This window comes from Felis catus, chromosome A1, assembly GCF_018350175.1.
Source record: "Felis catus isolate Fca126 chromosome A1, F.catus_Fca126_mat1.0, whole genome shotgun sequence".
Classification (NCBI taxonomy): domain Eukaryota; kingdom Metazoa; phylum Chordata; class Mammalia; order Carnivora; family Felidae; genus Felis; species Felis catus.
In genome coordinates, this window is record NC_058368.1 from 157384700 (window position 1) to 157405283 (window position 20584).

At 38.9% G+C, this 20584-nt stretch overlaps 1 protein-coding gene and 1 non-coding gene across 4 annotated transcripts in view; both read left to right on the forward strand.

Moving 5' to 3' along the window:
* The window catches only part of RHOBTB3 (Rho related BTB domain containing 3), a 52954-nt gene extending 32601 nt beyond the window's left edge, over positions 1 to 20353 (forward strand). For 2 of the 3 annotated variants that reach the window (XM_011284680.4, XM_023258589.2), the window contains exons 9-12: positions 4461 to 4634; positions 8225 to 8391; positions 11832 to 11928; positions 17383 to 20353. In XM_011284680.4, the coding sequence (XP_011282982.3) occupies positions 4461 to 4634; positions 8225 to 8391; positions 11832 to 11928; positions 17383 to 17498 (554 nt within the window). In that variant the 3' untranslated portion in view covers positions 17499 to 20353. Of the gene's footprint in view, positions 1 to 4460; positions 4635 to 5750; positions 6160 to 8224; positions 8392 to 11831; positions 11929 to 17382 lie in introns of those variants that run through there. The other variant, XM_023258594.2, reaches the window with a different exon arrangement.
* LOC111557000 lies at positions 9772 to 9918 on the forward strand. Its single transcript, XR_002736719.2, has one exon. It is a non-coding gene; the product is annotated as a small nucleolar RNA SNORA62/SNORA6 family (small nucleolar RNA).
* Positions 20354 to 20584: the final 231 nt, after the last annotated feature.

The following is a 20584-nucleotide window of genomic DNA, read 5'->3' on the forward strand; positions in this document are numbered from 1 at the left end:
CATTAACTTTTAGGGACCAGTGTGCAATGGAATGAATTGTAATATCACCTCATTGTGTATTTTTGTCTGTGTATTTCTTTAAGATGCTACTTCTTGAGTCACCTGAAACCAGCCCCCTTTACATTGTATTACCTGTAACTGGTTCGGTTCTTTTTATTTGAGCAAAAGGAACTAACTGTGCATTGAGGGTCATGCCCGGCTTACATTAGGCATTGGTAGATATTGCTACACTTATTCATCACAGTACTCTGAGAATTATCACCAGAGCAACTGAGAGTTGCTTTTTATCTCTGTAGGAAAGTAATGCTGCCTAATTTTAATAACGGTAAGCTGTTTTAATGCCCATTATTGATTATTCGCTTGGATGATTTTGCCACTTGAGTAGATTAAAAGCATAATCATAAAAATGAATAGTCAGGTACCTTTAACTGTGCAAGAAGGCTAAGGGTTGTTTCCAGATGTATTAAATAGAACTTCAGGTGGGCTATTACTAAAAGCAAGATATGATGCTAATTTTATGATAGAAATGGATGGCAGCTAATAGTCACTTGCCTTTTAAAATTTTCCCCCAGAAAGATTCATTTTAACTTTGGCCACTGGCCAAGACAGAATTGGAAACTTTCCCAAGTGCCTTCAGATAAGCTACAGTCAGTGCTGTTTGAAATGTGAGATGAGACATTGAGAATGGGACAATAAGAGTGACCTTGAAATACATAAAGAATGATTTGGGGGGGAGGAAGCTAACAAGAGACCACATTTGCTTATAATTTGCCTAGGAAGCCTTCACACCAAACATCATGTTAATGTAACCCACCGTAAAGATGTTCGAAGGGAATATGCAACATATGAAAACATATGTTAAGAGAAAAGAAATAAGCAATGATGTGGAGAATTCTTTCTCCTTATAGTCTCTTGCTTTTCTCTCACAATTCTACCTCCTAACCCTTTTGTGGGCACCTGCCCATGGCCCCTACCTATGCAGAGGCTGGGTGTGGGAGGGCCCGCTGTGGGCTGTGCTGATGCTCAGCTCCTGAGCTGTCCTTTGTCTCTCATCAGCTCAAAAACCAAGGCCTCCCAAGGAGGCAGGAGCTGAGACAAGCAGGCATGAGTGGAAGCAGGGTCTAGCAACAGCTTCTCTGCCATCTGGCCACCTGTGGGAGGAGAGGCAAGCTTAGCTTCTGAAGAGTTTGAGGAGGGGAGCTCTAGCGTGCAGAAGGGAGCAGTGTTGTCCCCTCTGGAGGAAGGCTGAACCTGAGGTCTGCAACTCGAGCTTTAGCCTTGGCTCTGCATTCCCACAAGAGTGTGTTCTTAGGGCAGTCACTTAACGTGGCTTGCATCGTTAAGTCTTTTCGTTTCCAGAGTGATGAAGGTAAACCATAAGGTTCTAAAAGGTCATTTTTAGTGTTAAGCTTGTGGCGGGGGTAGTGGTCAGGACTAGAAAGACCCGGTTGGGATCTTGCATGGGTGCATATTTGCCATATTGGTGTGGCTGCTTTACTTTATATCTGGTCTCTTGTTTCCTTGCCTATAACATGGGGATATTCATTTCTACCTGGTAGAGCAGTCATGAGGATTGAGATGGTGCATTATTATAAAGGTATATTTAAAGGCCTGATGGTACATACTCTAAGTCTCTCTTGTCCTAGGCAAGTTTCCTGTTTTCATAGTAAAACAGAAACATTCTAAACATTTGATTTTTGAAACCTGGAAAGTAATGTGAAGAAGGTATGACAAATGTAGGATTTTATTTTAATAAATAATAAAAACAAAGATCTTTGATAATCTGCGTTATTAGAAAATTTGGGATTTTAAATTTTATTTCGGTCTTAAACATTCTTTCTTTAAAAAAAGTTTTGGGGATCCTGGGTGGTTCAGTTGATTGAGTGTCCTACTTTGGCTCAGGTCATGATCTCACGGTTCATGAGTTTGAGCCCCGAGTCCGGCTCTGTGCTGACAGCTCAGAGCCTGGAGCCTTCTTCAGATTCTGTGTCTCCCTCTCTCTCTGCCCCTCCCCTACTCGTGCTCAAAATAAATAAACATTAAAAAAAAATTTTTTTAAGTCTAAAACTAACAGAAATTAAATACTACAAAAGGAAAGTTACTTTAGGCCTTGATATTTTCAAAGAACATGTTTATCTTTTAACTAGAAAATTGATGCTTTTTTTCTCCTTTAATTCTTCAGCTTTATCTTACTGCTGGTTGGTATAAAAGCCCTGGATTGTGTTCATTCAGCATATTTTATACAGTGTTTCTATATTTATACAGTTTATATACTATGTTGAAAAATGTGACTGTACTGAGGTATAGTGTTACAGTTTCACAATAGAACAATTTATAATACCGAACAGTAGTTTGAAAAGGTGAGAAACAGAAGTTGTGGTTTTCTTAACTGGAGATATAACGGTTTTCCAAACCAAATTCCGAGCTTGAAATGGGCTGAAAATGCTTTAATGAGTGTTTTGTTGCTAGTTTTGTAACTCTGTTGGAACTATATTGTCAATGGAACATTTCTGTTAAAATTACAAGGTTGTCAAATTCTTTCCCCATCTCCTGTCCATTTGGCATTTTTGGTCAATTTTAAATCCCTCCTCTCAACCCAAATATTATGAAATTAAGCAATGCTTCTCATTTTCCTTCTCTTTTTCTTCAATAGTTCACTACTTAATATTTTTAAACCTTAGAATTACAAGTCCAATTGTATTACCTGTTTGAATTCTTTGTCAATTGCTGTGTACAGAGCTCTCCAGCATGCTTAATCGTGGAAACCACCCATCGGTGGACACAGGCCGCCTAATGGCAAAAGGGCAGGGAAGGGAAGGAGCAAAGAGGGGATGATGCCTGCTAGCAGGTGTGTGATGGCCCGGTAGCAATGCTCACTGTTATGTAGCCTCTTCTCCCTGCTCCTGTGGGAGGTGCATATGTGCAAATCATAGCTCTAAGCACTGAGCTCAGAATTGGCAATGGTGGGCATTGTTTGTGAATCGTACTGACTTTGGAGAAAGTCACTGGGCTTAGGTGGAACTCTTCCCTTCTTTTCTGAACCTGAAGGTGTTTTGCTTGGAACTGAACAGGCTGAGTAATCCAATCATTATAAATATTTTAGAGAAGAATATATGCTCCTGAGAGGTAGGAGGCTTTAAGGACGTATAGGCGAAGACTCTTGGGCAGAGTGGAGTGGTTTGGCTCATACTTTTTCGAAGTCTTTCTCATTCACACCGGCTGTGGTGTCTTGCACCAAACTAAAAGCTTGACTGCCCGAAAGCAGGGTAGTTTTGTCTTCCTCATCTTTGTATCTTTAATACTTAACATGGTGATTGGCTCATGGTGGCTGCTCAGAAATGGTGTGTGAAGCTGATCTAGACTGAACTGAAGGCTGCTGTGGATTCGTGGTCTTCTAAGGTGGTGGGAGTGGTGACAAGTGCTTCTCCACCCACGTGCCATCTGGTGCTGCCTTGGTGTGGTGGCACAGTAGCTGCAGACCTTAGCAGGCTTTCACTAGAGAGCCGGTGTAGTCTCCTGAGCTTCAGTGAAGGGTATGGGCTGAGGGGCCTTTAAAAGTTAAAGGAGCTCCAGGGACGCCTGGGTGGCGCAGTCGGTTAAGCGTCCGACTTCAGCCAGGTCACGATCTCGCGGTCCGGGAGTTCGAGCCCCGTGTCAGGCTCTGGGCTGATGGCTCAGAGCCTGGAGCCTGTTTCCGATTCTGTGTCTCCCTCTCTCTCTGCCCCTCCCCCATTCATGCTCTGTCTCTCTCTGTCCCCCCCCCCCCAAAAAAAAAGTTGAAAAAAAAAAAAAAGTTAAAGGAGCTCCAGTTCTCCCAGAAGCAGCACTCTTCCCTGAGGAGGTGGTACCCTGGAGAGACACCTGGGGACTAGGTCATTCCCATCCCAAGTCTTCCAGAAGGTCTGAAATGCTCCCCTTGACTCCATAAAAGATCCCCTCAGCATATTTGCTGTATGTAACACATGGACTGCTTAAGCCGAGGGATAGTTCACTTTCTACAGTTTCTTGTTTCTGATAAGGGGAAGCCTGGCCAGGACCTGCTCTTTGAGTGTGTCCAAGACGGGCAATGGCAGTGTTTTCTTGGGAGGCACATGGGTAAGAATGGGTGATGGTATTTCAAGCCAATTGCAAAGGATACATGTTTCATTATAAAAATAGGAAGCAAAATATTTCATGTCAGTGTTTCTGTCTTCAGAAAATATGAACTAAGTAGCAAATAATTGCCAGTCTTAATTTCCTGTCTTCTAATTGTTGGTTTCAAGGTCATTTTTGAACTCTTTGTTTTTCAAATAAAAACTAAAACGTTTCTGGTTAATGCTGGTCATCTCCCCAAAATTTGCTTTCTGACATCAGCTTAGCTGTGCTTAATGCAATACCACTGTCATCAAAAGGACAATTGCTAGACTAAGAATTCTGCAAGTTTATGTAACTTAACTTTGTTTCCCCTTTGAACCTTGCAGGTACAACAGTGCCAGCCCACAGGGCCATCCTGGTGGCCCGTTGTGAAGTGATGGCAGCTATGTTTAATGGGAATTACATGGAAGCAAAGAGTGTTCTGATTCCAGTTTATGGAGTTTCCAAAGAGACTTTCTTGTCATTCTTAGAATATCTATACACAGACTCCTGTTGCCCAGGTGAGCAGTATAAATATTGAGTAATATCTCCTAATTCTTTATTTCCTTGCCACTCATTTTGATAAATTGCATTCTCTGAAATTTGTTTTTGTGTAAGACTTATCAGAGTTGACATCATGGCATGCGCTAATCAGGTGGAGGTGGTGTTGGGATAACAGTGAGTTTTCAGTCAGCTCAGGTGGAGGAGCTGTGGTTGGGTACCTCTTTCAGGCTTTCAGACTCAGGCATAAGTCCTAGCCAGCACCAATAGTGTGGTGATTCTGTGGGCACCCTAGAAATGGAGGTGTCTGATGGTCCCCAGTGACTACTCTAATTCTATAGATTGGGACAGAGAGCTCCTTGGAGGACTATCCTTCCATAAAGAGAAGAGGGTTAGGTAGTTGCTTTTATGGCTCTATCTTCTGATTGAGGCACTTTCAAGGACTTTGGATATTCTGAGACCCCCCCCCCCCACTTAGTTATCTGTGGCCCAGAGAATGTGGGTTTTTTTAAGGCCTTCTTCTGACTTTTAAAGTCATATTCTCCTTAAGCTAACTTGTCCAAAAACTTTATCTAAGATGTTTAGGATGCCTAGTGGACTATAGGATTTATTTCCCTACTCACTGACTTAAGACTGTATTTGTCTAAGAACTAATCATCTTTGGCAGCTGCAGGTTGGAACAGATCTTGTAGGTTTTTTCCAGCTGCGGTGGTGGTGGGGTGGGGAAGTAGAGGGGAGGGGGTCCTTGGAGAAATTGCAAAATCCTTTCAAAAGGCCTAGAGCCTTGGGATGCAGGAAGCCCCTTTAATTAGTCTTCGTCCTCTGGCCACCAGATGGCTCCCACCACAAACAGGACCAGAGTAAATCTCTGGTGGTTTACTTCATTCAGGAGCCCGTGACCTTGATAACAGAACCTGGCCTAGCGAAGATAAAAAGAAAACACACATTTCAGACCATCCGTCTCTTCAGATTTATTGCTTTCATTTTTAGATTTGGAAGATTTCCCAGTGTGTTATTAAAATCTCTTAAGTTTTAAACAAGTCATGAGCCCTCTAGTGAAAGGTTTAGAAGATAAAAAAAAGAAAGTTCCTTTTTTAAAAAGAAAAAATTTTTTTTAATGTTTGTTTATTTTTTAGAGAGAACAAGTGGAGGAGGGGCAGAGAGAGAGAGAGAGAGAGGGAGACACAGAATCTGAAGCAGACTCCAGGCTCTGAACTGTCAGCCCAGAACCCGACACGGGAATCCAGTTCACAAACCTTGAGACTATGACCTGAGCCGAAGTCCAATGTTCACCCGACTGAGCCACCCAGGCGCCCCAGAAAATTCCTTTTTTTAACTGAATTAATTCTGGTCTTGCAGCGAGCTGTACAGTACTTTGGAGCCAGTTATAGTTGCTACTGTCAGTGTTAAAGACTGGCTTATCATTTTTGCTTGATAAAAAGGAAAGATCAATTCTCATCAGAATGTGTGTTATTGTTTATTTCATTATTTTAGTACTGGCAAATTTGTATATTAAATAAAAACTTGGACCCACATTTAAAATAAGAAAAGTTCATTTTGGGGCGCCTGGGTGGCTGAGTCGGTTAAGTGGCCGACTTCGGCTTAGGTCATGATCTCACGGTCCGTGAGTTCGAGCCCTGCGTCGGGCTTTGTGCTGACCGCCCAGAGCCTGGAGCCTGTTTCAGATTCTGTGTCTCCCTCTCTCTCTGACCCTCCCCCGTTCATGCTCTGTCTCTCTCTGTCTCAAAAATAAATAAACGTTAAAAAAGAAAAAATTTAAAAATAAATAAAAAAAAAAAGAAAAGTTCGTTTCTCAATCATCCTCCCACTAGAGTAATTGAAGCTTCAAATTTTAGGTTTTCTCTTACTAATTCCAAAAATGCTCAGAGAAGTACGAATAACTATAGGACAAAGCACTTTAAAAGTCGGTAAAACTGGGGCGCCTGGGTGGCGCAGTCGGTTAAGCGTCCGACTTCAGCCAGGTCACGATCTCGCGGTCCGTGAGTTCGAGCCCCGCGTGGGCTCTAGGCTGATGGCTCAGAGCCTGGAGCCTGTTTCTGATTCTGTGTCTCCCTCTCTCTCTGCCCCTCCCCCATTCATGCTCTGTCTCTCTCTGTCCCAAAAATAAAATAAACGTTAAAAAAAAAAATTAAAAAAAAAAAAGTTGGTAAAAGGTGTGGGGAGAAAGTGAGTCAAAATGAATAGTCAAAAAGCAGATCAGGTACTAAAATGTTTGCATTGGCAAAGAAAGGTAATCTAAGCTAAGTATTGATCATACACAGTGTTCTTGTTTCCTAGCTACAAAACAATGTGAGGAATTTAAGGAGGGGTTAGAAAGAGAATTACCTGAAAAATCACTTAGAAGGAAGAGTTTAAAAAACAACAATAATAACAAGAGGTGCCTAGGTGGCTCAGTTGGTTAAGTGCTGACTTCAGCTAGCGTCATGGTCTCATGGTTTGTTTCCTGAGTTCAAGCCCCATGTCGGGCTCTTTGCTGACAGCTCAGGGCCTGGAGCCTGCTTTGGATTCTGTTTCCCTTTCTCTCCCTGCCTCTCCCCTGCTCATACTCTGTCTCTGTGTCTCTCTCAAAAATAAAAAAAAACAACATTAAAAATTTTTTTTTAATAATTAATTAAAATAGCATAACCTGAGTGATTTCCAGGGGCTAAGGGAAGGGGGAAATGGGGAGTTATTGCTTAATGGTTGTGAAGTTTTGGTTTGGGAAGAAAAAGGTTCTAGAGAAGGATGATGATGGTTAGATAACAATGTGGATGTACTTCAATGCCACTGAGCCGTACACTTTAAAATGGTTAATGATAAATTTTATGATATGTTTGTTTTACCACAATATAAACAAACAAACCTGGGAGTAAAGGCAAGAGAGGAAAAATTTGCAAGGATTTAGTTTAGCTAGCAGAAGGAATTACACAGTAGCCTGAGAATTGGTTATTAAGGGCAATTGTAGATTCCCCTTCTCTGAAGAATTAAAAAAAACAAACAAAAACAAAAAACGAAAAAACAATGGGGGCGCCTGGATGGCCCATTCGGTTAAGCTTCTAACTCTTGATTTCGGCTCAGATCATGATCTCACAGTTCTTGAGATAGAGCCCTGTGGGGGCTCTGCGCTGACAGTGTGAAGCCTGTTTGAGATTCTCTCTCTCCCTCTCTCTCTGCCCTTCTCCTGCCTGTGCTCTCTCTCAAAATAAATAAATAAACTTAAAACAAACAAAAAAACATCAAAAAGATTCACTCTGGAGTGTAAAGGCTTAAATTAATTTTTTTTTTTTTTAAAACGGCCTAATAGTGCCTGGCTGACTCAGTGGGTGGAGAGTGGGACTCTTGATCTCAGTGTTGTGAGTTCAAGCCGTGTTGGGCATAGAGATTACTTAAAAACAAAATCTTAAAATTAAAAAAATAAATAAAATGGCATAATAGTGTATAATGCAGACTCACTCCCTCAAAGCTTTTCTGTGCATTCTATTGTGCATTGGATGATACGGTCAGCATTTTTTGTTGTTGGTGGTGGTTTGCCTGTTGTTGTTATTTCGTTTCAGGTCATAAAAGAAATGGCTTTATTGTCCATTTTCTCTTATTTCCCTTCCCACATCAGCTGGCATTTTTCAGGCTATGTGTCTTCTGATCTGTGCTGAGATGTATCAGGTGTCCAGACTGCAGCACATCTGTGAGCTGTTCATCATCACCCAGCTGCAGAGCATGCCAAGCAGGGAACTGGCGTCCATGAACCTGGATATAGTTGACCTGCTCAAGAAAGCCAAGGTAATTGGCCCTATGCATCTGGTTGTTGGTTTAAAAAAAAAAAATCTTCTAAAAATTATACTTAAAAAATATTTCTGCTTATGGAGAGATTTATTATGGAGAGATTTATTAGTGTTTGTCTTAGTCTGGAAGTTTGGTGAAATGAGGGTAAAGTGCCCTCACAGCAATTTCTGTGGCTAGACAATTTTGAAGCATATGATTTTTGCACAGTCCTTTTCTAAGGAGGTCGAATTTGCTGATAGGAAATGTTTCAACTGAATGGCAGCCTCTATTAGAGTCATTTAAATATGTTGCTTTACTATGCCATATAGGCATTATAGGAAATGGAATTTACATTGCATTTCCCCCAATCACATCTTAGGGTTCATGAAAGACAAATGATAGAATTGGTCTGTACACACTGATAGAGATGGTTAGGCTAAACTCATTTATTTGTTCATTCATCCATCCTTCCACTTCAGGGACATGTTTTGAAGTTCCCAGTTGTTTGTAGGAAGTATTGGTTTACTTCATTAATCTTTGCAAACGCCTTTTGTTGATCTGGCTCGTGGTATCATGAATATATTCAGTAAAAATGTTTCAGTTGACAGTCACTCCAGCACACTGTACTTTCTGGCTTCTAAGCTTAGAGACATTTTGTTTTTAAGGACTGTATTCCTACACATTCTAGGGAACAGAGTTTACATAGTTAAGCTAATTGTGAATAACTGCAGGTACAAAGATCCTACAGTATGATCTATAAATAAACTCAGATCTATAAATAAACTCAGTCTGCCTTTTTGAAATCTCCTTCTGGAACTTGGAGATACTGTTACAGTCAGAAATCTGCTGTTTCCTCATTCCAACTCTTTTATTCCTAGGAGTAAGAAATGTATCCAGACATGTCAACCTACCCTTGGTTATTCTACCATTCTATCCCCTGTCTTATGAGATTTTTAGGGCTTACAGCAGTCATGGAATATAATGGTATATATTGAACTTACAGTGAGCTGAACCTTCTGGTCTCTTTTACAGGAATATATCTGACCCATCTTTGGAGACTATCAGGACGTTGTAAAATATTATCTGGCATACAACATATTGGCTATCCCTATCAGTTTTGATATCCACAATTAGAAAAATATAATCACTTTGTTTTCAGGTTGCTAAATGGAGCCACATAATGGGGCCAAGGACAGACTCTGACAGCTAAACGCTTGCCTCCAGGTTGGGATGAATTCATTTAAGCAACATGTATATTTCTGGGTATAGATGGAATTCATTTAAAGCATCTTACTGTCTCCTTAATGATTTTGGGGTTCATTTCTTTCATAATCAAATCTCAACATTGTATGTAGTTAATTTTAAAAATAAAAACGAATTTACAAAACCGAGTAAACTTTTGCATATGGTTGGAGCTTGGGGCCGAGGCTGTTGGCTGGCCGATGAATGCCCAAGTGCAGTATGCTGCGTGAGGGCAAGTCTTGCCAACACCGCAAGGGTCTCTAGCCCAGTGAGTAGACTTTGGTAGTAATTCCTGTTGCAAGTAAAAGAGAACAAAACAAAAAGAAAAGAAAAAAACCCCACAACACCGAGTAACTTTGATCTTTGTAATAATCTTTACACTGAGTGTGGGATAAATAGCTACCCTCTAGATTTAGTTTAAAAATTCTCTTTTGTCCTTTTTAGTATTTTCACAACCTCAGTTCATTTCTGGTGTGTCATTTTCATACTATTCTAAGAAGTCTGTGAGACAAAAAACATGCTCATGAGCTTCTCTTTCCTTATCTTGTAGTATCCTGTTAGTTCAAAGAACTTCTTGTATGCTTGCATGGATTTTTTAGGTGCCTCCGTCCCCCAAACACACAAACACATGCACACATGCACATACGTATATGTTTCCTCACCAGTGTCATTGATGATTGTTTTGTCAGACATTTTTTCCATGACTGTGTGGTTTTGATTATGTAATTATCTTTACTTATTTCTCTTCAGTTTTAAAAGTGTAAGATACCAGAGGTGCCTGAGTGGCTCAGTCGGTTAAGCGTCTGACTTCAGCTCAGGCCATGATCTCACAGTTTGTGGGTTCGAGCCCCTCATCAGGCGCTGAGCTGACTGCCCAGAGTCTGGAACCTGATTTGGATTCTGTGTCTCCCTCTCTCTGCCTTTCCCCAACTCACACTGTCTCTCTGTCTCTCAAAAATGAATAAACGTTAAAAAGAATGAAAATAAAAATAAAAGTGTAAGATACCAACTCCTTTGGAATTTTATTCTTTGTTTCTGAAGACTATTCTATTTTCTAGGATTAAGTCTCCATTTACCAGTCTTCCTTTATTCTAGTCTATTCTATTCTGGTCCCTAACTTGGCGATTTACAAATCCAAGGTAATAGGATAATTTTCTTGCTCAGTTGTCTTTGAAGTTCCTAGTTTGAGGCTTTAGTTCACCAACCAGTTCATACTGTTGGTCAAAATTTAGTTAAACTTTGCTTCATTGTTTCTCTAATAGAAGGGGAAACTGTCTTTTAGCAGAATTAGACTTTGAGTAGCTTTCTGAATAAGCAAGGTTTCCGATGACTCTATTATCCTCTCTGCTAGTTCTGTAGTGTTTATCAGGAAAGCGTCCTTCATACCTTCCATGTGGTGGAGCAGTTTGGTGTTCTGTTACTTGGCCTTCTCTAACCTTTCTGGGTTCGTTACCATGATTCTACCTTCAGGTTAGTATCTGTCCATCAAGTTGGACTCTAAAATACAAAAGAAGCTTCTTTCCCTAAATCAGATTAATTTCTCTGAATTGAAGTAAAGATCTTCTTAGCCCTACTCCCTTTTAAATCCTATCTAGCCAAACATTGGTGATTCCTGTGAAGTCCTGTTAACTCTCATCTTAAAGTTTTAAACTCCTTATCTTACTTACTTACACCTGCTCACTGTTACAGTATATCCTAGTTTGAAGTAACTGTTCAGATAGAACCTTCTCAGAGACATATGTACACGTTGAAACTCATACTTTAGGTTGATGACATTTCCTTCACAAACTATTTTTTGGTTTGCTCCTCAGGTGCACGGGTTCATATTTGGCCAAGTGTGTACCTTTGCTAACCAGAATCTTATCTCTGCAACCCAGACAGAAGTGCAATTGGTGAAGGCCGTGACCTTAGATTAAAAGCTTAAACCAAATCCTCAGGAACCTCAGCCAGTCTTGTTAACTCCTGGTGCAGGTGCCCCTGCTTCAGACGTTTAGCCGCTCCAGCAACTGGAGCTTGTTGTTCATTTGATTTGGTGTCTTCACTGCTATAATTTTATGATTACATGTTGGCAATTCCCCCCCTTTCCTTTCTGCTCTTGGAGTAGGCGGAAACATGGACACAGTGAGCTCCCAGTGGGGTTCTCGTCGCAGACTGCGCTCCCCGCCTGGTGTCCGTGCATGGTCCCTGCATGGTTTCACACTCCATTTCTCTTGCAGTTTCACCACTCCGAGTGCCTCTCAACCTGGCTGCTCCATTTCATCGCCACGAACTACCTCATCTTCAGCCAAAAGCCTGAGTTTCAGGATCTTTCAGGTAGGTTGCTAATTACTGTTTTGAAAAGAAAACTGTTTTTATTCTTAGATTTGAGACATAACTTGTAGGAATTGTAGCTGTTAAAAAACAAAAAGTTAAAAAAAAAATAAGTCAGCATTATATAGTCCTCTAAATATGCGGTGCAGGGGCTCCTGGGTGGCTCAGTTGGTAAAGCATCTGACTCTTGATCTCAGCTCAGGTCTTGATCACAGGGCGGTGGGTTCAAGCCACATGTTGGGCTCTGCGCTGGGTGTAAGCCTATTTAGAAAAAAAAAACCAAAACACAGTGTGGTAATTGAGGACTCTCTAACTTAGAATCAGCTGGCTATATAAGTAGCTTGACCTGTGTTACACAAGAAGTTTTCTAATGATTGTTTTATAGCTCCATCCATTTTTAAATGCACCTTTTTTCCTGAAGTAGAGAGATAAGGTGACCTCAGGTGGTATTTGGTTGTGATAAACGAGATCTTGGTTTTAATCACCTAAGTCAGAAGCAAAATTTAAATAGTACAGATTTCAAAAATTTTTCTTGTGAAAGAATTGAAACTATCGTTTACTGTTTATAGCAGTTCTATTGTTCTGATATCTATATTTAAGTATATCTATATAGGAATCCATTATATTACTTGGGAATAACAGGGTTTTTTGTTGATAAATGTTGCAAAACTTACTGAACAGAGTATACCTAATGTGATCTGTAAGATAAATTATAAACCTTAAAACCAATCACAGTGTGAGTTTCTGAGTACTGCATAAGAAAAAAGAAAATGAGAACAGAACAGTCATCAGAGTAGACAGTTTAGATCCAATGGTTTGCTCATGTTACCTAGAATAGGCTCAAGGAATAATCAAGTTAAAAGGCAAAGGAAATTAAAGATCACCTAGTTAAGTAGTTTCAAACTCTAAACAGGGACGTGTCCTTGGAGATGCCTGAAGGTTTTCTGAAGTGGGAGCAGAGAGCTGGAAGTAGCTGAGGGAAGGGGGAAGGAAGAAAAGAAGGCTGGAATTTGTACTTCTTGGATGCCCCTGCTTTTATATCTTAGAGTTTTCCATAAAGTTTTACTTTTAAAAGATAATTTGCTGCTGACAGGTTTGAAAATCTCTGGTTTCTTTCAGCTTCTTGCACAGTATAGGAAACTAGGAAACACATAGTCTATTTTTGGCAGCTGTATTCAGTTAGGTGACAAACACTGTATACCTTTTGGGAGTCTTCTTACCTATAATTTAACTATTAGTGCAGTGGAGCAACGTAATAAATTAAAGCAGAATATAGAGATTTACTAACCATATACTTTGTGCAAAAAAGAAACAAACCCCTTCCATTCATAAAGTCTGCTTCTTGCTGTTAGTGGGGACATTCTTATACAGTTATTCTTTAAGAAGTTCTTTCAAAATGAAATGAGTGAACATTGTGATTTTAGAACCACCTTCACTATTCTGCCTTAGGTCCCCTTCATTTGTAAAAAAAAAAAAAAAAAAAAAAAAAAAAGAATAAGATTATTTTCCACTTACTATCTTGTATAGAAGTATGCCACACAAGGGAGTACTATTAACAACCTTAGGAGAAAGGTGCTCTATAAATCTGTTGGGTTATAAATTTTTATTTTATTTTATCACTTATACAATTGACTGTGAAGTATGTTATGACTGCCTGGCAGAGTGAGAAGCAGGACTCCAGGGTGTGCTTTAAGAAGGCAGGTGAGGGGCGCCTGGGTGGCGCAGTCGGTTAAGCGTCCGACTTCAGCCAGGTCACGATCTCGCGGTCCGTGAGTTCTAGCCCCGCGTCAGGCTCTGGGCTGATGGCTCAGAGCCTGGAGCCTGTTTCCGACTCTGTGTCTCCCTCTCTCTCTGCCCCTCCCCCGTTCATGCTCTGTCTCTCTCTGTCCCAAAAATAAATAAAGGTTGAAAAAAAAATAAAAAAAAAGAAGGCAGGTGAGAAGATGAGGCAATGTCAGTGACTGTCTTATGTTCCTTGGATGGGAGTTAAGGTATCACGAATGTTCTGATTCACTGGTACCTGTTTATGTTTAGGACCTGCTGTGGTGTGTCATTGTAGGTAGTGAAAAAAGCCCCTAGTGGATAAGGGAGAATTTTCTAATCTAATTTAGTAGTCACAAACTGGAAATCTGTGGGTTGAATGTAGCTGAATATAGTCTGCCAAGTGTCTTATTTGGACCACGTGGTATTACTTTTTTTGAGTGGTCATCATGTAAAAATTGTAACAGTTTCCATTTCTGTCTTCTTTTGAAAAGTTGGAAGACCTGGTTACTCTCAGCCCCTCTTCCCACATGGCAGCAACCTGGAACTGAGCAAGTAGCTGCCCTTTTAAAGGACCGTGTCCCCTCCAGAGTATCCTAGTCACCTCTCCTCCTCCCTGTTGCCTTATACTGGACGTACTTCACAGTGTCACTTGAAGTTGGAAGGGTTCTTGTCACCATCAATTTACAGCTCCCTTAAATAATTTCCCATTTTCGGTTTCAGATATTATCAAATTATTATTGGAATTATGTGAACTGTTTTCTCTCGACTAAAAATTCTTCTTTGAGTGTGTTTAGAAATTGAAAGGTGAGGGGCGCCTGGGTGGCTCAGTTGGTTGAGCGTCCAACTTTGGCTCAGGTTATGATCTCGCGGTTCATGAGTTCGAGCCCCGCATCGGCGTTGGGCTCTGTGCTGACAGCTCAGAGCCTGGACCCTGCTTCAGATTCTGTGTGTGTGTGTGTGTGTGTGTGTGTGTGTGTGCGTTTCTCTCTCTGCCCCTCCTCCACTCAACACTCTGTCTCTCTCTCCTTCAAAAGTAAATAAACATTAAAAAAAAAAAAAGAAATTGAAAGGTGAGAATAGACAAGATGTCATGTTAATGCTGGCATTGATGCAACAGAACTTAGTTAAATAGCTTTTAAATGTTAGATACATTTTATATGCTGGACTGTTTTGAAAACAAATAACACTACACAGGAATATGAGTTACCCTTGGCATTTATGGATTCATTATTCCCACAGTTTAATTTGGCCCAATATTGTGTTACATATTATATACTGCGAAGTTTTTTTTTGTCTTGGTTTGGTTTTTGTTGGCTGCCCGAGCTCACCTGTGATAACTTTTCTATTTTTTTAAATCTTAACCAAGGGAGTAGTCTTAGGTCACCTTTTCTTCCTAATGAAACTACAGCTAACTTCCTTGAGCTGCTAGATTGTTTCTTTATATCCGTGTCCTGCAGCCTGGATCAGGTCCTCATTAATCTGAATTATAATATATGAGGTCAAACAGTAGATGGAGAAGTGGGAACTGACTTAGCAGAAAGAAACCTAAGTACCCACAGAAGGGAATACTATGAGAAACAAGCTGATTCAGCCAGCAGAATACCAAGAAGCCTTAGAAACCTGAGGGACCAGGTATTTCAGAAAGCAGAATAAGGGTTGGGGCTGAAAGCAGTACTTAGTTGAAAGTTGATGAAGCTTTTGCTGCAGTCCATCCCACCCAGGCAGACAACTCCTTCTCCCTCATCATCCTGGAATGGGAGGTTTATTACTGGAGAAATTAAACCAAAAATGTTATAGAATCACAAACTCCAAGTATAGCTGAGAATGGGTTAAGGAGCTGGACTGAAAACTTAGGGGTCATGTGAAATTGTGCATGTTGTATATTTAGCCTCCAGGCTCCTTCTAGGATTTGTGGCAGCCAGGTGTTTGCCTGGCTCCCATACTCTGGGCATGAAATTGAAGCATCTTTCTCTGGCCTCAGAGAAAAAAATATATAGGTGCATTCATTTGGGAATTCTTTCAGTGAACCCAACAAGTATCTGCTCAGTTATTCTACCAGTCAGTAAGTCCTACCCATGACCACAAGATATCCAAATAGCTTTCTAGTGTCTCACTCTTAAATGTAAGGAGATACCTAGGGATCTGCAATTACTTGAGGCAGTGTCCAACATGGAAGACAGATACCAAAACCAAAATAAAATTAATAAACACACAAGAGAAAGAATTTAGAGGCACAAAAAATAGGGAAAAAAACTTTAGAAATTGTAAATTAATATCTTGAAAGAATAAGAGATATAAATCCATAAAGCAGGATAGTTATGAAAAAAAAACAATAGTTAATAGAGTTTTAGTTTTGCAAGATGAAAAGAGTTCTGGAGATTGGTTGCACAACAATGTGAATGTGCTTAACTATATACCTAAAAATCGTTAAGATAATAAATTTTATGCTGTGTTTTACCATAATTTTAAAACAATACAGGAACAAGAAATAGTTCTTGGAAATTACAAATATGATAGTAAAAACAAAACAAAAAACCCTAAGTAAATAAAGGAGTTGAAACAACTACATAAGAGTTGAAAAATAAAGATAAGGACATCTCATAAAAAGGAAGACAAACAGCTAAAGAGACAAGAGAGAAAGATTTTTAAAAAACTGGGGGCTCAGTCCAGGAGATGAAGTGTCTGAGTAATAGAAGTTAATACAGAATAAAATTGGAGAGAGGAAATTAGCAAAGAAATAATACACGAAGTTTTCCTAGTACCAAAGGACCCAAGTCTTCAGATTGAAAGGATCTACTAAGTGCTCAGCTTTATGAATGAACAAGGTCCATCACTGGGACATGCAAGAACACTGACTACAAATAGAAAAATCTAAAAGTTTTAAAAGAACACAGATCACTTGCCAAGAACTATGAATCTTAATGGTAACAGAGTTTTCAATAACTTTGGAAACTAGAATGCAGTGGAATTCTGTCTTCGACGTTTTGAGGGAAGTTTTCAACCTAGAATTTGGTACCAAACCAAATTACAGTTGTGTGTAAAGAGGATAAAGATGTTTCATCACAAGCATGGTCTCAAAAGTACTTCATATGTACCCCCTTTTTCAGGGATCTAATAAAGGTTGTGCTTCACTAAAACTAGAAAAGAAACTGAGTGAAGAACCTAGAGTCTACAAGTGGAGGGATCCAACACAAAAGAATGAAGCAGGCCTAGAAAGCAAGAGGGTACAGGGCTCTGAGGAAGGGACGTCTCCAGGGCCATGACAAGACCGGCAGCTGCTACCAGAGTAGTTAGATTATCCAGTGACTGTGGTTGGGTGGAGAATGGAATTGAGAGGATGTTAAAGAGTTTGGAAGAATAAGTCAGCTATAAAGAAAACTAATTAAATGAAAAGCAAGTCTGTTGTCATCTCCAAGAAAAATAAGTCTTATTTGGGAGAAAAACAAAAGAACATAAATACTACTTGATGAAGAAGTGGGCAAGATGTATATTATCGTAAATTATGTAATATAAATCCTGATGACTGATTTAACCAAAATTATGTTAAACAATTTTGGAAGCATTGAGTGAAGGGCCGAGGATACAGAACAGAGCTTGGATCCCATCTGTTAAATAAGGAATCAATAGTTAATATCTAAACTTGATCCAAAATAAAATATTTGCAATTAACATTGTTTTTTCTAAAAATTTTAGTGGAAGAACGCAGTTTTGTTGAAAAGCACAGATGGCCATCGAATATGTACTTGAAGCAGCTTGCGGAATACAGGAAGTATATTCACTCCCGGAAGTGTCGTTGCTTAGTGATGTAACCCAGAGCTTTTATATACATACACTTTTTATTATTATTATTATTGTTATTGTTATTATTATTATTATTATGAAGAATGGGATACCTCTGTGTTCCAGTAAAATTCTGTGACTGAAACCAATATGGGCGTTAAAAAGAATTACCATACAGCTTAATGTGTTTGTTAGTCCTCTGGAAAACAAACAAACAAACAAACAAACAAACAAAAAACTACTATTGTGATCTTAAAAGGGAACAAAATATACCATAGGCTAAAACTAAGGTGTCACCACCCTAATATATAAAGTTGTTATACAGCTATTTTTTCCCTTTAAGATGCCCTGTTGCTTTAGTGATACTAGTACCCCTCCCAGTTAAGAAATGTTTAAATTAAGAAAAAAATCATGTAGGATTAATTTTAAAATTTCATCATGTCTGATTAATTGCTCTATTAAAATAATGGGCATTTTAAAGACCCGGTATGACTATTTCAATAATGAAAAAATCTAAGGTAGAGCTGATCAGTCTGAAATTTTAAGGAATAGAAATTTGCATGGAATTTTGAAAGTGAAATGCCACGTGGATTCAAATCAGTGACAATGTTTAAACCATCATGAAAAAAAATTATTTTTTTATGTGGACAACCCAACTGTGCCACCTTGTCTCTTCTCTGGATTCTGACTGGGCAGGAGATCTAAACAGAGCTGGCTTTAAGGCCATGTAACGTGTGTTAACACAGGGGCCCATGCTTGGTTCAATGCTCTGCCATTGCCATCTTGATATTCTTCATAATATTTAAAGAAAGGCCCTGCATTTTCACTTTGTACTGGGGCCCCCAAATTATGTGTATCTCCTGGCAGGATATGTACTGTATTTCATCGCTCAAACATCATTCTCTCTGAAAGCAAAAAAGAGTCATTGACATCAAGGGAAGAGAAGGAGGCATGCTGGAAGGAAGAAATCACATGGGGTTTCCCATCCTTGGGGAAGTCTCTCCTGCCTCTGCTGCCACCTCCTCAGGCAAGGGAGATGTGCCTTGTGGTGTCTCAGCATTAGAACACTCACAGCTCTGGTTCCATAACAGGTGAACAAATGCTTTCTTGATCATTGTGAGACCAGGATGTTAATAAAAGTGACTGACCAGTGTGACTTTAATGCATCATTTATAAAGATGTTCATAGGAAGAGATGCTTTCTGGAGAATTTGTAAGCAAAGGCTCAAGAGTTTTTTGTTTAGTAACTTACTAAGCTTAGGATGTCAGCAGCTTGAATTGTTTGAATTCTGAGGACCGCAAGGTTATTTAATGAGGAGTAGCATGAATTTTGACCTTCAAGATAACCCAGTAAATTAAAAGAAAGGATATAAATCAGAGACTCATTACATGTAGAGAAAATGGTACTAGGATAGAATTATAGTGTCTCTTGTATCAAATGTCAACAGAAATAATTACATTAGAAGCTCACAAGCCGAGCGATGGAAGATCAGATTACTATTTATTGTTAACATCATTTTCATTTGTAATTCAGTATTGGGATATAATTTTCTTTTAATTTCTAAGGACTTTCGAGGACACCTAATTTTTCCAGCTATTCAAAGGTTTAATTAAATGGTTTTATACCATAGTATTAGACAAAGTACTATATAGTTAGTCCTTGGATGTATATCAGCACTGTTAGAGTAAGACAGTAAAAATGCCCTATATATATTTTTAATTAGATTGTATTGATGAAGGTTACTGAAATGCATTTTATGTTTTTTGTATGTTAATCACTTGGGTTCATCAACTATTGGCAAATCCCACTTGACAAGGATAAGCATTGTAAAGAATAAATACTACAGTAGATTTCTAGAAATTCATCATATTTAAGGTCTTTTAAAACACAATAGTCTTATGTTCTTCCTAAGCGTAGTCTTACCCTGTGTGAATTACAGCACTTAATGTTCTAAATCAGTAACTTTTAATCTAGGAAATTGAAAAAATATTAAGTTCTAAAGCAAAAGAAAGTATTTCTTGAAAATACTTGTAAATCTAACGTTTACCTAGACCATAGATACTATTTTAGGTTGTTTGACCTGAGTGGAAGTTAGGTTTGGAAGCTGGTGCTCTGTTAGTGTTGAGCGTGTAGTTTTTATTATGAAAGTGCTTTACCACCTGTGTGAGTGACTCAGACACACTGATGTCATGGCTCTTCAGAACTAGTCAGAACAGTAATCAAATTAGTTTTTAAACCTAGACTCTTCAATACCTTTGAATTAAGTCAATTTAAAATAACAGGAAATTTAAAAATATTTATCAACTATCTTGGAGAAATGAGTGCTCTTTTTGAATTTTTTTTAAATTGAAAGATTATTTCTAGATGAATGTATGCTTTGTGCACATCTCTGCTTCAGTATATTTACCAATCATTTTAATTAGAGAAGATACTGTGTGGTAGAACTAAGGCCTTTTCTTTATGGGCCAAGTTTTCACCTTATATAACCCTTTGTATACTTCTGACCACTCTCTGTTCATATTATAAGAGAGTAGGCTTGTAAAATAGACGTTTCAGTAACATAACTGAAATTCACCCTGTCCAAGCTAGCATGGTGGCTTCATATTGGACAGTAACAGAAAACTGAAGAATTGGATAAATTTAACTTCTAAGACAACTGAACTTTTCAATTGTAATTTTAAAAACTACACTACACTGACATAGTTAATTAGAAAAAAATTTTCCTCAAGAGTACTTTATTTTATTTAAAGCATCTGTTTAATTCAATCTTTAATAATTTTGCTAAGAAGGGTATGTGTGTATTTTAATATAGCCTGACCTGGATTTATATGTTTTTAGTTTTAGTATTTAACATTTTGTAACAAATAAACTTTTTTTAAAACAAGTTTAACATAGCGTCCTGCAATTATTTTACCTTGGATGTTGAAATGCTGAAATAAATTTGGGAATACTGCCTGTGTTTCTCATGCATAATTATGTTTCACAGATAATTTCCATTACATAGAAGATACTTGGAATATTGCTGATGTTGCTGATGCCTATGATGAGATAAAGAAATTTATATTTCCCTTTAACAGCTGCTACTGGCATTTCTCTTACCAAAATAACTGCCTTT